The 15,919-nt window shown below is 39.2% G+C and overlaps 1 protein-coding gene across 3 annotated transcripts in view; it reads left to right on the forward strand.

Annotated features, from left to right (window-relative positions):
- The window catches only part of GALNT15 (polypeptide N-acetylgalactosaminyltransferase 15), a 29,963-nt gene extending 20,743 nt beyond the window's left edge, over positions 1–9,220 (forward strand). For all 3 annotated transcript variants that reach the window (XM_063153985.1, XM_063153980.1, XM_063153992.1), the window contains exons 8-11: positions 2,315–2,446; positions 3,472–3,573; positions 4,343–4,480; positions 5,400–9,220. In XM_063153985.1, coding sequence (XP_063010055.1) covers positions 2,315–2,446; positions 3,472–3,573; positions 4,343–4,480; positions 5,400–5,546 — 519 coding nt within the window. In that variant the 3' untranslated portion in view covers positions 5,547–9,220. The remainder of the gene's footprint in view (positions 1–2,314; positions 2,447–3,471; positions 3,574–4,342; positions 4,481–5,399) is intronic.
- Positions 9,221–15,919: the final 6,699 nt, after the last annotated feature.

The raw sequence follows: 15,919 nt of genomic DNA on the forward strand, positions 1-15,919 counted from the left end.
TTTAAAAGGTCCTCCCTCACTGCCTGTGTTGCAGGTTTGAACTTCACTGGCCAGGATCTTGTCAATTGATTCACAAAGGTTTATAGTCACTAGACCAAGCCTTTTAAAATGGGCAGTGAGGTTTTAAAATCATTTAATAATTCCCTGAAGGCTTTTCTTGTCAGCTCAGAAGCAATTTTCTCTACTAAAAACTAGTCACCAATGATACAGCTTGCTGGCTGTAAGCAGCATGACCTTTTGCTTGAGTTTATTCTAGCCACAACACTTTTACTACTTCTGAGTATGATGCTCCCTCAAATGATCAATTTTATGATCTCTGGGTGCAGCATACCGTAACATAAATGGCCCTTTTTGTGTGTTCCTTTCTTTCACAGCCGATGTTTTCAGGCTGTCAGTGCAGCGGGATGTTATTCAAAAGGCTCAGGCAAGCGAGGACATTATTGCCGCTCAGCGGCAAAGGGCCCTGAGGGGATTTATTGCGCTGAGAGGGTGAGCAGAGCCACCTATGGGCCACTAGAGAATTCTCCGTGAGTCTTCACCGCCACCATTGCTCACTGCAGAAAACAACCAGTGACCCCCATTTAGCTGGCTTTATAACTCTTCTTGGTTTATGGTCTGAATCACATCTTGCACAGAATGCCTGTAGTGTGAGCATTAAACAGATGAATTAGGCTCTTCCCAGCTCTGTGCTACTTCAGCCACCAGCTTTTTGGCTCCTTTTCTTGTGTGGTTTGCATATTAAATCTACAAGCACAGTTTCCTTTCAGATTGGTTTACAGGGACAATGACTTTCTTTACCTTATTTACCCCATTTATTCAGCATCAAATGCAGACTGTAACTAGTATGATAAAATGAGATTTACTGCCACTGCCTTCCTCAGCCAGGGCAGGGTCTCATGAGAAACATCTCTTTTTAGGGGAAGCATTTTACTTCTCTCTCTCCCTTTTCCAAGAAAACCTCTAGAGGACAGGTTTGTGTGGTGCAGAATTGCTAAGCTTTGCTGTTATGCTTATTGAATCTAAGACTGACACTGAAGTATGAGGTTCTCTTTAAGATACTGCAACTGTTGAGCTTTGCCTGTGGAATTTACAAAGGCTGGCAAACAGTGCCATATGGAATGATTGATTTTTGCCTTTAGAGACTGACACCTCACCTTGGATCACCAAGGATTTGTCAGTGTTTTCCATTATGCAAAGTCCTTTTCTTTCTTTTTTATGGATACAGAGAAATAGTTGGTCTGGGGAAAAGTTATTTACGGGCAATTCTCTGCTTACATTGCCAATTTTAATTTTTGATGAAGAAATCCAGACCAGTTTCCTGGAATCCCATCCCAAACTGCATTTTTTAAAAAGTAGAAACATGAAGAGGGGAGATCTACTGCTGGCAAGAAAGAGGAGAGAAACTTTTAAGGGTTGTTAGATGTTTTTAATATTTGGGCACTGAGAGATTTAGAAAAGTGTTTTGTGTGGTTTTGAAACTGCAGAATTAGACACATAAGTGCTTAGAGGTTTTGAGAATCCCTTTAGTCATCTTTAGTGCTAAATACCCTCAAATATTCAGCCTGTCATCCTTTGCAGTACAGATGCCTGTAGCTGCACCAAGGGTTGAAGGCATTTGTCTTTTTTCATAACAGAGTTGCTACCGGGAAAGTTGAGAGCTGATATTGTGTCTTTATAATTCAAGAAAATGGAGAAATCATAGGAAAGGTTTAATGTATTATAGCTGCAGAGCACCTTTGTTCATTAGATTTAGTAACTGTCAGATAATAGACAGATAATAGGTGATAGACTATATTTTGGGTTAAATTCTGTCATCACTTATTCCCTCTGATCATAGAGGACTGACAGTAACTGGGTAATTTGGGCTGTTAAAGGCCAGGAAATTGAGTTTTTATCAGTGATAAAAATTCTGTATTAAATGGCAATCTAATACAATCCCACTGAATTTCAGTGCAACAACTATCAAACTTGATCCTGATTTTTTTAAAATAAAAATATGACAAAGACTGACTTATCTTGCAGTATAATAATAATAATAATAATTTTTAGAGCACATACTTATTTTCACAATGTATGCCACTTCTGAAACACTTCTGTCTCAATGCCAGACTGTGGCTGTTTTAACACAAAGTTTGAGGAAGGCTATAGCTGGATCACCCCCTTTGCATATGTCATAAGAGATAGATTTAAATATCTATAACATTCAGGATAAAAAAGGTGGTAGAAAAAATTCCTGTGTAGTCATTTCAACTCCTAGCATCTCTAACACAAATACACCAATATCCTTGCTGCCCTTCTCCCTTTCTCCATAAAGGCAGAGAAGCCAGACTGCAGCGAGCGCCTTCAGCTACAGAAGAGACTGGGCTGTAGAAATTTCCAGTGGTTTCTATCAAATGTGTACCCTGAACTCTCCCAATCTGGAGACACACCAAGATTCTCTGGCAAGGTAAGAGAAAACACACTATGAAGAATGATCTTTTTTTGCATTGTTCAAAGACTCCAGTGTCACTTCCATGTCCTGGGTACTTGGTCCAAACAGGCAATGCAACCAGGGTGGGAGGAGAAAGAAAAAGACAAAGAGCTGTTCCAAATTCTCACAGAAATGTAGGAAACCAGCCAGGAACTGAACCCAGAGTGTCTGACTCATTCAGTGTCACAGCTCAGAGGATCCTAACCTGAGGTTCTTCAGGTGCCATTAGTTAGGCAAAAGAACTGTGTTGCCTCGTGCAGATGGCAGAAGTGACAGCAGCCAAGATATGTGCTGACCCATGTGCACAAAGAGAAAAAAAGGATTTCTTCAGTCCTGCACTTCCTGAAGGAGAGAAGTGATAGCAATAGGAGTTCCCTGGCTGACTGTGTACAGGACATGGAATGTCTGGGTTTTTTTTTTAAACACATAGTTGATAATTATAATTCATTGAATATGAGTTTATTCCCAGCAGCCTTACTGGAAGGGAGTTTCCCCCAGCAAGGCAAGGTCTACTAATTAATTCACACTCAGCTATCTTTAGCCAGATTTTACTGTGTCCTTTTACTATTTTATGTGCTCTTTATTTTCAAAAAATAAAGCTTGAGAAAAGTGTAAGAACTGAGTTTGGATCACAGGAATTGTGACGTTTCTTCTGGAATATCTTGTGTTTTTTCTGACTACAGTGTCCTGTTGAAGTGCAATTTTTCACTAGCATAAACATTTAGATACCTTTCTTTTAATTATCATAATAGTTAAACCCAAAAGTGGATCTCTCTAATTTAAACAAAACTCACTAGGTAACTGACCCTGGGTGAAACACTGCATTTAATATCACATTAGTTTGCAAGATCAATATGCAAGACCAAGTCTGAAAGAAAAATACTGCCTGATTTATGAACAAAATCATATATCATAAAGGGAAACAATCACAAAATGTTAGGTGAAGGATATTTTGTTTGTATCCAATTGTGATTTATTTCAGTATAAATCTTTACTTACAGCTTTACAATACTGGTGTTGGCTTCTGTGCAGATTACAGGCCTGGAAGAGCTACTGCAGAAGGGTCTATTGAGCTCTCCCCTTGCAGTGACAGTCCCACCCAGGTAATACTTTGAGTGTTTAGGCACTGTGTCAGACCTAGGGAGCCATGCTGAAAACAGGCACCCCAACACGTAAGGGGCTGGGTTGACACTAGTGGAAATACTGGCATGTTCAAAATTAGCATGTGCTAAAGCAACAATGCCCACTCTTCCACAGCTAAGTGCCACTCAAAAAATGCCAATGTCCCCATGTGTCACTGAGGCAGATACCCACACTTTGCTCCAGAAGACAAAATTAAGCACTTATTTGTTTAGTGTATTTGGTAGTGTCTAGGGAGCAGAAAGCTTGTGAGTAAAAAATACTTAACAGTTTCAAGTTACAGAGAAGGAGGAGGGGATACCCCATTACTGACTAAATCTGAAGATTAATGCCTAAACTGCAGTCTAAGGCAGGAGAGAATTCATTTACTCTCCCTAGATGGCATTGGTCTAGCTCGGGGTGAGCTGCAAGCACATTTCAAACTGCAGCATGTGAAGACACTGTCAGAAACACCCTTCTGTTCAAATATTTATGAAACTGGAAAATTTTATGACAGGATGGGTTTATGTCACACATAATCATAGTTCACAAAGCCTTTCCTTGGGTAAATAGTTATGCCAGAATTAGCTAGCAGGGGGAACTGCTTGAAGGGTCAAGGCTGTTGGGTCTCTGTAACTCATGTTTGGATTGTATCTTAACAAACATGTACAGGAAATTGTCTTTAGAATTAGCCTTTAAAAATGAACTGGGATGTCCATCCATCATTGTTCAAACAAACCCTTCCTTTCCCAGCACTTTGAATATAACATGAAGGAAATCTTGCTTGGTTCTGCTCCACGGCTTTGCTTTGATGTCAGACACGGGAAGGTTATCCCTCAAAACTGTACAAAGGAGACAAACAACAGCAACCAGCACTGGGATGTCCAGGAGGTCAGTGGTGGCTCTGCCATGGGGGAAAGGCAGCTGATGGTGACTGTGGGATCACTGGGTGATTTCAAGATTTGTGTGTGAGGAAGGCATGAGGTACCTGAAGGGCAAATTTCACTTCTGTAATTTTTAACTCAGAAAAAAATAGGATGTCTCAAGCCCACTAACACTGTAAAAAACATTTGGTTTAGAAATACAATGACAGAAATCCTACCTAAAATCCTGTGTCTTTGTTTTACCTGTTGGAATAGATTCTGAATCAGTGGTTGTGAAAATAAGAGCAGGGCAAATCGTTTCCCATTTCTTTCAGATTGAGGGAGGGTTTGGAAATCCTGACCGCTCCCAAATGAGAGCCCTTTGTGGAGCTTACAATGGGAAACATTAAATTTTCTCCTGCATTGTAAGAGAAGAACAAACTTCCTATTAGAGGAATTCACTGTTTTTCAGTGAACCTTACTCAGCAGAGCAGGAACTCCTCAACAAGACTGAAAAATGTCATGCTCTGGGACAGCCTGGGAAAATGCAGTTACTGTAGTTGTAGGGATCCAGCAATCCTCTGGAACAGCCCTACTGTAATTTGGTTTGATTCCTAAGGCAAGCACTGGTCCTTATGAAATGTGGCCTGTGGTACTGAGGTGGTGCTGATGACAACCTGTAGCCATAGGAAAGAAACAGTGGTGGAACAGAACTCAGCACCTACCACTTGTGTTAGCTTCAAAAGGAACTATGAATATTCACCATGCTCTGGGCACACAGCTAAATCCAGTCCTTGTGTTTGAAACATTGCTTAAAAAAAAACCTGAACAACCAGTTATTACTGGTGATATACTGTATATAAATTTTCTGAAACATGGCCTAGCTTTTACTGGAAATTTCTTACTTTTAATTTGTTCTTTCTTTCCCTTTTTCTCTCATCTTGTAGAATGGAATGATTGTCCATATCCCTTCTGGCAAATGCATAGAGGCAGCAAAGAGTGAAGATGAGAAGGACTTGTTTCTGTCTGCATGTAACAAGAACACAAATCAGGTGTGGCAATTTGAGCGTTCCCATGGGCTGCGTCAGAGGTGACTGGCAGGTCTCTGCAGAGGTCAAGTCTCCAAAGTTTAACATTACTTCTGCTTGGGATTTAAGATGCATTTCCTGCAAGGACAAGAAAGCTGTTTGTGTTTGCTGTAGCATGCAGGGAAGTCAGGAATTTCTCTTGTTTAAAAGCCTGGCTCCTGGTTAACCCAGCTCTAGCTAAAACCTCTATTTATTCTGTGAAGCAGGGAACAGAGAGATTGTGAGATCAAAAAATTCTCAACTCTGCTATTGCAGAAGACACTTAAGTTTGCCCTTTGATGGAAACATGGAAAATTGGCTGCCAGACAGCTTGTCTTCAGTATATGCTGTGACTTCTCAGGATACAGAAAAAAAAGTGAGATTTTTGAAACTGTAAGAGGAAGCCAGCTAAACCAGGACAGGAGTTTAGCCTTGTTTTACAGTGCCCTCGACTCATATAAAACAAAGTAGGTTTTGTATGTATGAAATTAATAGATGTTTCCACATGTAATGGCAAAAATTTTGTTTTCCAATTAACCCGAGCCAAATTTCTACTCTCTGTGAGATTACACAGAGCATAAATTAACACTTAATTAGGCACTAATTGCTCTAATTGACTTGGACTACTAACAGTCCTCAGTGTTTGGCACACCCTTCCTTAAATCCTTATCCACAGTCTAATTTGGATGGGAGAATGAGACTGAAATATTAACAACTTTTTTTGTTGTTGTTTTAATTATATTTAAGGACAACTCCTCAGGAAACTTTTGTGGTACTAAGGAGGGTAACAACTTCTCTGCTTATTTGGGAATAGAAAGAATCGGTGGCATCCATTTGCTCTTGTAAAGCCATGGGATGAGCTTACTATTATTATTATTATTATTATTATTATTATTATTACTATTATTATTATTATTGCAGTAACAGAAGTGCTGGCTGAAAACAGCAAGTGAAGGAACAGCCAGTTTCAACAGTGGCTACCTAGGAAGAAAATACTGGTTTGCTTCCATTTGTTTGCAGCCTGAGTTAAGTCTTTAAAGCTGTCAGTTTTAGCCAAAAAGATTGTATAGATTTCTTGCTGTCATGGGTCTTCAAGATGTTCCTGAAAAGACCAAATTTTCTAAAGAAGCTTCTTCTGTAGAGCCTGCATTGCTGCTGACCTGCTGTCATTCAAAGGAGTGAATGAGAGATGAGGTTAGATAACAAGAATGGTCTCACACAGTATGAACTTAGCCGAGCAAACTTCCACTTCAGTATCTCATTAGGGTACTTTCCTTTTTGAAGATAAAGTCAATGATGACACTTCCCAAGAGCCTGCTAAGAAAGAAGAACAGAGATTTGGGAGTCTTCCCACATCAACACCACATCTAATTTATAGTATAGATCAATGATAATCCTATGTACATATTAAAGGGGAAGGGCATCTTTAATGAAACTCACTTAGGTTTTGCATTATTTTCAAGATACAGAAAATTGTGGGGTTTTTTTAAATGCACAGCACATTGTTTAAACTTCAGAGAAAGGAAGGAGTAACAGATTATTCTGCTTAGAGCCTTCCAGTTACCTGCTCTCAGTAAATCATAATAAATTGGTATCAAGCATATAAAATTGGTTACAGCAGAGGACATGAAGAGTGTTCTCTGTTGTGTTGTCCAAAACATCTCCCAGTGTCTAATTCTCTGTCTACTTTGAGTGCTAAAGATTCCACGCTGTGGTTTCAGGCATCACTCCAATCATCTTGATTACCACTTATGCTTTCTTTGATAGCATCAGAATCTATTACTATTTCTGCTGTGTCATTTAAAATTTCCTGTGACATTCTGGAAAATGCTTTAATTTTCAGCTAAGATGATGATAGCAACCTCTTCCAGAACACAAGTGATACCTGACCATTGCCCAAATCAAGGGTGAGAAAAGAGAATTTTTTAAATTGCATAAATGCTGTTTTAATGACATGTGATGCCTTTATTTTAAATTATGACTATGCCAGGTTTTTAAATTATGTATTATTTATTATATTTTGGACACTAAACTGGGAATATAATTCCTTCAGAATTTAGGTAAATGTTAAAAAATGTGTATAAAAATATGGTAATTGACCACAATGATATTTATCTCAAAGAAGAATGAAAATATTTTTGGTTTAGAGAGGAAATGTTTGGAATTTCAGAGACATGGACATCTTCATTTATACTACTTTTTAACATAGTGTTAAAAACCTAGAAAAGAAGGTTTGCTGTAGATATATGTACCATATAAAAATATGTTACCTAATACCTCTTCAAAAGATAAAATTAAAACCTACAGTGCAGTACCATTTAGGAAATAATTGATAATGCACTTGTTTCACTTAGTAACAGAGTAAATGTGTGTTTGGTTTCCAAGGGAACTGAATTCCAGAGCATGAGCCAGAAGGGGACGTGGATTGTGGAGCACACTTCCCTCTAATATAAACATAACTTAGTACACACAAATTAAAAAAAAAAACACAAAGGGAAAGCATCTATCCCTGTTGTTCCTACTTTCCTTCCTATATGGCTTTTAACTGGATTGGTTGGTTTTACCAATATTGTTTCCTCATGGTGGTCATTCAGACTTTGCCCCTGTGGTTACATCCATCAGATAAACTCTTCTCCTCATGGAACTGGGCTCAACAAAGAGTGGTGGCTAAGCATGCTGGTATGTTTTCCTCATTTTTACCCATCTTTCATGCAAAACTAGCACACAATGACGCTTTGAACACCACAAAACATAGAATTACTTTCAGTTATCTATTTTGACATGGTCAAAATTTCAGATTCCACTAATTCCTGTGACAGGAGAAAAATGTAAGGACAAAATGTTTCATGCAAGAATGAAGCAGTTTAAACTTTGAAAGCTTCCAAAGCCTCAGGCAAGAGCAAAGGAATTCCAGCATAACACAAATAAATACCTTATAATGTAACTCCACCTGTTTCTTTGAATTTCACAATCCAGGCACAGTGCTTTGAGCCAAACCCACCCATGAAGCTGAGCTAAAAGGTCAGATTCAAGAACAGGTCACCTTTTGGTTGACAGCACTTACTAAACAACCTAGCTTATTCCTCTCCCAGCTCATGGAAAATGGAAGAAAATAGAGCCTTGAAATGCTATTCAGAGTACTTTTAAAGCAAGTCTCAGTTGATGCAGTTGGTGTTGGCTGCAGGCTGGGCTTTGTCCTGTTAGTGAGGTGCCATCACTGGCACAGAGAAACAATGGCAGCGTTCCTCTCCATGTGTTAACCTGAAGTCTGAACAGGGACAGAAGGTTTATCAACCTTCATGCTAAATTCTGTAGCACAGAAATGTTGAGGGTATCTCTCAGTCCACGTGTAAGTGCTTCCAGGTGCTGCCTTGAAGACATTCATTGAGCTGTAATACTGCTGATTGAAATGCAAAAGCTTCCATTTCTGATATCCCCAGGAAAAAATGGAGCTACGTTCAGGCATCCTAGAAAGGAACACCTTCCATAACAGCTGGAAGGTGACATGTGAGTGAGAGCTTTCAGACTCTGACTTTCCATCTCATTTTATCTCATGCAGTTTGAGTCAAACTGCAAACATATTGGAAGAGAGTAAAAAAGGAGTGTTTTGCAAATAGGTAACATGTTTTTAAGCTCATGTTTTTAAGCTATGCAAACTGCACGTGTCTGCCCTGAATAAAGTGTATCAATGCACAGAGAAACATATTTTTATTTCCTTCATTGTGTTATGATTTGTTAATGCCTTCTTTTCCTCATGCTGCAGCACAGCTGGTCTGCAAAAAACCCAGTCAGAAAGCATCCAGTGGCAATACCCTCATTCAGCCATCACCTGACAGTCTTACAGAAATGTAAAGGAGGACTTGCCCCTGTCAGCATCTTAGAGGGGGGTTTGAATTTGCAGATCTTTGCCATAATTTCCATTGATTTCTTTGGAAAGGTCTGAATAAGGACTCCAGACACAGTCCCTGGAAAGCATGAACTCCAGCACACCCTTCAGGCAGCTCACAGCTGCTTATTCACCAGGTGCTTTGGAAGGATGTTTTGGAAAAAACAATCTGGCTGCATCACTTGAGATAGAAGCCACAGTGGTTTTGCTATCTTTATAGCTGCTCATGTTTAACTTATTTTTTTTAATTAGCTATCACTCGTGGGGATGATTATGCTTTAGACACATGGAAGAAGATCCACCTCTGTTAACTGGGGCCACCTGAACAGTAGTCACAACTAAGGCAGTTGTCTAAGTTTCTTCTGCTGGTGAGCAGAGTACATTTCCAGAGGTAATCAATGGCAAGTATTTAGCCAATATGGGTAAATCACTATCTAGAAATGCTCGCTTTCTCTACTGATTAAAGAGGGTTTCTTGATAATTAATTTAGATGTCATGTATCAATTTTAAACCGGAGTTAAGTGGAAGGAAAATAATCCCAAAGGGTACCCAGGCTAAAATCCCTTCCAGGAGCCCAACCCCGGTGCCCAGCTCTTCCAAGATTCCCCCAAGATCTGGCTTTAGGCACAGAGATGACAGCCAAGAACAAACTTGCTACCATCTGCAGTTTCCTCAAATGAGTTAAATCCAACAGCACACTTTTCCAAGACAGCTTCTTTGTTCACAGACTGAGAGACCCCATTGTGTAGGATGCTGTGTTAAAAGATGATCTAGTACCAAAGGAATAAGAATTTAAATTTTCAGAAGTGTCTCTATAATATTTTGAAGATGTTAACTCTAATATTAATAATAAATCTTCTATATCTTTCTGCTGAGTAGGCTGGAAGGCTGCAGCAGAATTTTCACTACACAGAACAGACACAGGTGCCAGGATTGTTTGCAAGGTTCTTCTTAGCTTGAACCTAAGTTACAGACAGACCAGCCTGAGGGCTGAATGCATTACTCAGTTTCTAAGTAGCTGCACAATGACCTTTCTTAGAGTCCATCACCTTTGGTAATACTATTGTGATATTTATTTACACCAATGGTAATTTTGTATTACAAACTGAGAAAAAGGCAAAAGTAATTAACTTTTTGAAGTTAATTACATATTATAAAAATAGCATATTATAAAAATACTAAATATATTTTAAAATATCTAATCTATTTTGTGCAATTACTCAAAAGATTGCTCTGCATTTATTAGTCCCTCAGTCTTACAGACTGCTAACAAATAATTTAATAATGTCGCTTACATTGTTATAGGCATAAATGAGCCATAAAGGATTACATCCCTCAGTATTGTATTTTTCATGGTATTTTTTATTCACTTGTTATTATGCTATTAGGTGAAAACTGAGTTTTTTTACAGTCTCTTTTTTATCACTTACTGTAATAATAATTACACAAAAAATTTAATTGCAGCTCCAAAAGAAAATCAACTGCTGCTTTGATGTATCAGGAGTTCAAGATGGACAACATCAGACATTTATACCTGAGTACAAGCCCTAGGGAGGCTGCTTGGGAGATGTATCATCCTTTATACATCTAGTTTGGGATTACTGAACAAACTAAAAGTGGTCAAAAGCTATAGCCAATTCAAAATGTTGGATGCAAACATGTTCTGTAGAGACAACAGGTCATTGCATTAGTGTCATCTTCTTTTGCTTCCCCTCTTATTAGCACACACTTTGCCTGCTTGGAAATCAAGAGCCAAGCAGTAAACAGTGTTTAATAATCAAAATACTTCAAGCGGGCAGACTCATAGAATTCATCATGTCAATTAAAAAGTAAGCCTTGCAGTAAATTTCATATTGGACATGTTGTCTTGTAAACCCTTGTCTTACCTAGTTTGTGTATGTGTCATACTTAACAAAAACTGATCATCTGTGGTGCCAAGAGCTGCCTTCACTTACAATCAGTCATAGAGCCTGGAAGACCACTTGGTCTGATGCTCCCTGAGCCCATGCAGTGCAGCTGATGGATCCCTGGCTGCCACAGCAAGCTCCTGGACTGTGGCGAGAGCCACTTCTTCAGGGCAGTTTGCTGCTGATTCCTTGGCTTGCAGAAGCAAAGGAAACATGAATTTCCTGGTGCAGCAATCCGTGGGCAGTCTGTGGTGTCTGCACACATTCGCACACGCACCAGCCCAGGAGCAGAGCCCGGTGCTGACGCTAAGGAAATAACTTTGAGTTGTGTGGTTTGGGCCCAGCTCCTGCTGCTGGAACAACCTTCTGTGTGCAGCCCACGACAGAACTCTCAGGATTCTCTACTGCCAAGAACAACTCTTAAATCAGCAACAAGAGGAAAGGGTGAAACAAAATAGGTCTTGACACTGGAAAAGAACTTGATAAGCAAAATGAGAACAATGAGACCATAATTTGCTTATTGCAAGAAGATGTCTGTCTTTTCTATAAAATATACAATTTTGGCAGTTTCATTCAAGATTAGATGTAACATGATGCTCAGACTTGGCAGACAGTGGTGATTTCATTTTGGGGAGTTTCCAAGGTTTCTGAATTTGCTTTCAGACCCACCATTTCCTGTGCTCTCTGGAACAGAGCTGGGATGCTCACACAGGCAGTGATGAGGGAGGTCCACAGGCCAGGCTGCCCATGGCAAGGTGCTGGGCTCTGCTTCCTTGTCACCCATCATAAGAAACAACCTTTTCCTCTGGGCTGTCTTACTTTCAATATGTGGGCAAATTTTGATGAAAAATTGTTTTCCTGGATTTTTACTGCTAGATCTTGTGAACATGTCTACAACAATTACATGCCAGCAAAAACTGCAGACTCAGCAAAATTAGGAAAATCAATATTTGATTTTTAACAGGGAGAAAGAATATAGAGGCAAATGGGAAGAGGAGAATTTAATTTCAGTTCCCAAGTACCTCCATCCATTTCTTTTTATGGCACTGGAGCACTGCAGAACAACCCAGCTGGGCTACTACAATAACAGAAGCCTCAGGTTTATGTCGCAAGTACTGGTTTCTGATGACATGCCTGACAGGGAAAGGCTTTTTTACATTTTCGTATTTGCTTCCTAAAGTGGTAGCAGTGAAAATGAGAATGAGGATGTCTCATTAAATAAATGACTGTCTACCTCTGCAGCAAAGTTGAACTAGGTACATAAAACAAACAATTGACAATCTCTGATTGGAGTTCAAAGTTAGGCCACTTCATTTATCAGCAAATGTTGCTGTGTTTAGTAGCAATTAATTACAGAAAGGGTTTTGAAGTTTGTGATGTAATTTTTTTAAAAAACCTAAGCCTTTATTCTCAGACCTAGGCCTCTGTAACAGTGTCAGATTTCATGTGGTTCATGTTGATGTTGTGTTGATTTAAATAAAGTTACAGCTATTGGCAGAAACAGCTTACATAAATGTCCATTTTCAAATACCCCTCATTTTTACTTTGAATTAGAAACTGTGTTAAAGTGAAAAGCATGAAAACATGAATCAAATGGCAAGAAGTCTAAAAAAAAGGAGATGCAGAAGTACATAAACATGATGTACTATCTGAAAGACTACAGATCATAAAGTGACCTCATGAATTTGAGAAACTTGGTGATTTTTGAGTACACTGGATTTAAAGACAACATGCCAAGGTAGAGAAATGTCTGCCTAACATTAACAGTAAAATATGCTGTCCTGCACACTGGGTTTCAGGGACCAGACACTGAGGTCCAGCTTGTTAAAATGCTCTAGTCCAAAATTAATAGGTATGTTTTGTCTCCATTCTTTATTGGTTTTAGGACCTCTAATGGCAGAAAAAAAGGCATTTGTAGAGAAGGTCATCTGCAAAGCTCTTAACATGAAAGCAAGTATGGCCAGTATGGGCATGAACTCCAGCCAGTAAGAAATAAATGTGAAAATGCCATTTAATTAAAATTCTGGATTTTCTCCAGGAAGAATTATCTCATCTTCTTCTCTTTATATACTGCATACTGCAAAAAGAATAAACTGAAGCAGACTTCTCCACTTGTGAAGGGAATTATGCTTTTGTGCTAACCTAGGAACATCATGGTACACTGATTTTTAAAAAAAAGCTCCACTTTCTCCCCTCCAGCACCCCAAAAAAATCCTACTATTCTTCTGTGCATAAGTGTCCAAATCCAGTGCTCCTACTGCCTAACTCAATGAAAGACTAAAGTCTGCTAGGAAAATGTCCAAGACATAAAATACATTCAAAACTACTGGTAACTTATTTCATGCCTGTCACTAATCTTTTTAGCAAACAACTACTCTCAATTATTGATATTTCATTATGGGGTTTCAATGTGACTCTTGATGACAGGTAAAACCACAAATCTTCTGCTTCTCAGTAGGAAGGCTGATACACACTGGAAATGTACATCACACTATGAAAATCTGTCCCTCCGGGTAACTCCCATTTTGACTCTTGACAACAAAAAAATGTTGGGTTTTGTCTGCATCCCTTTGCCAGATTGTTGCAGCTGTGCCAGTTCTATTAATACCCCTCACCTTTGTGGATCTAGGATTTGTCACTCTAAATAGAAAAGAATATTAAGCTGCAAAAAGGGCAACAACAATTTATACCTGCTCCTATACTAGGTCTCATCAGTGCAACTCTATTATTAAAAATGTTTGAAACAAACCTGCGAAATAAATAGCAAAATTAGTGAACCCCCTACATATGGAAAAAGTCTACAGCTATCAAGAACACAGGAGGGCCATATTCTTTTTTTTCTTGGTTCTGGCAATAAAAAGACAGTCCTAATGGAGAACACAGGAGAGCAAGTACCAGCAGAATTGACAAGATGGAGGAGGTATTTCTCAGACAGTGAGAATGTGCAGGTGGCCATTTGTTCTACCAAGACCAAGATCTCTCTTTTTCTGGCTGGACATGTCAGAGAGATGCACAAATCTGTGACTGAGGTTGTGTCCCTGCCCTATTTAAAAGGCTCATCTCATTTACCATGGACAGTCTTGGAAATGTCATTTCTTGGCAGTCACGAGCAATGAATTACAATATGCTACATCTGGAGGAGAATGGGGGAAAGAATCTGCACGGTAAAGACTTGGAAAGTGCAAGACTGAGCAAAACTAAACAGTATTTCATATTGATAAAAAACATTTCAAATAAGACAGTCACCTCAGTAAGAAAGCAGACTAATAAAACTGAGCAGTTTGAGATTTTCTGTAAAGGATATTTCAGGTAGTTGAAAGGATATTTCAGGTATGGATGTAGCTCCAGGTGTGGATATATCTCCTCAAATCTCACCAAGGTGTTTTGCCCCCAAGTTAGTGTTGGGCAACTGCTCAGGAGCATCAAGGACATGTGTAATAAAGCTGGGGTGTGTTCAGGGGCATCCAGTTGTGGGGATCACAGCCTGACCTTATGGAGCAAGGTCACCTTATGGTGACAGAGGCTAATTCTAATCAGGTATCTTACGTCTGAAGGGTATTGTAATAGAGATTGTAAAGCTACTGAAATAAAATTAGTAGAAAGAATTAAACTGCAATGTAAAAAATAAAAGAGAATAAGATTCATTATGCACTGGATAACATCCCCTGAAAAATTTGGAGGAACCAAAACTACTGAAGGTTGGTGTCAAGTGCCACCCCAGGTGGCAGGATAGTGTAGGATGAGAAATACTGTGAGACTTCATACTGACTTCTTCAGAATAAAATTAATAATTTCATAAATGCTGAAATGCTTCAATTGACACTCTGGGACCAAACTGATTTTAATTAATAAAAAATTGCTTCCCCTCTATCCTACCTATTTTTCAGTTCTACAAGAGTTAAAAAATAAACAAAATGGGAACTGTATCTGACCAAGAGCTGTCATAGAATGTGTCTTGAGGCATTATGGCTCTGGTGAGGACAATGTCATGCTCCTAGAAATCCTGGTTTTGTCTGTGTTTCTGCCTCTCCCTGAGCCATTAACAGCCTCAGATGTGGATGACACTGAAATGCACTTGCTCAATCTGGATTTTTTGGCTGACACAGTGAAGCAGCATTCAAAGTGAGGCTGAAACATTTATGAGAGAGAGTCATGGAAGGGCAGAAAACCCAGAAATGTATTATTTACTGCACATGTTCTTTATTCTCTTTTCATGGGTAATTAATTTGAATTCTGCTCTTCTGTAGGGTGAAGTGGATCTGAAGTAACATCCCTGAAGCAGCCTGTGTTACTCCAGATTTACAGAGCTGTGCTGGATGGCAGGATCTGCCTCGGAGCCTTTTATATTAGCTGGGTCTCAGAGGGTGCTCTATGCCTAGGGCTCAGGATATTCCCAGCCAGCTTAATTTTCACAAGCTGCCCTTGCAAGGCAAGCTGCAAATGTATTTACAGATCTAGCACAATAATTTCTTACTCCTCAGGTTGGTTAACCTGTCAGAAATAGATCTGTTTCTTCAGACTTCTATTTTTGCAGGTGCCTCTGCTATAAAGGCCTCAGCCGTACAAAAATGAACTAGACAAAATGTGCAGACGCTTTATTTGGCATG

Source organism: Melospiza melodia, chromosome 1 (assembly GCF_035770615.1).
Source record: "Melospiza melodia melodia isolate bMelMel2 chromosome 1, bMelMel2.pri, whole genome shotgun sequence".
NCBI lineage: Eukaryota > Metazoa > Chordata > Aves > Passeriformes > Passerellidae > Melospiza > Melospiza melodia.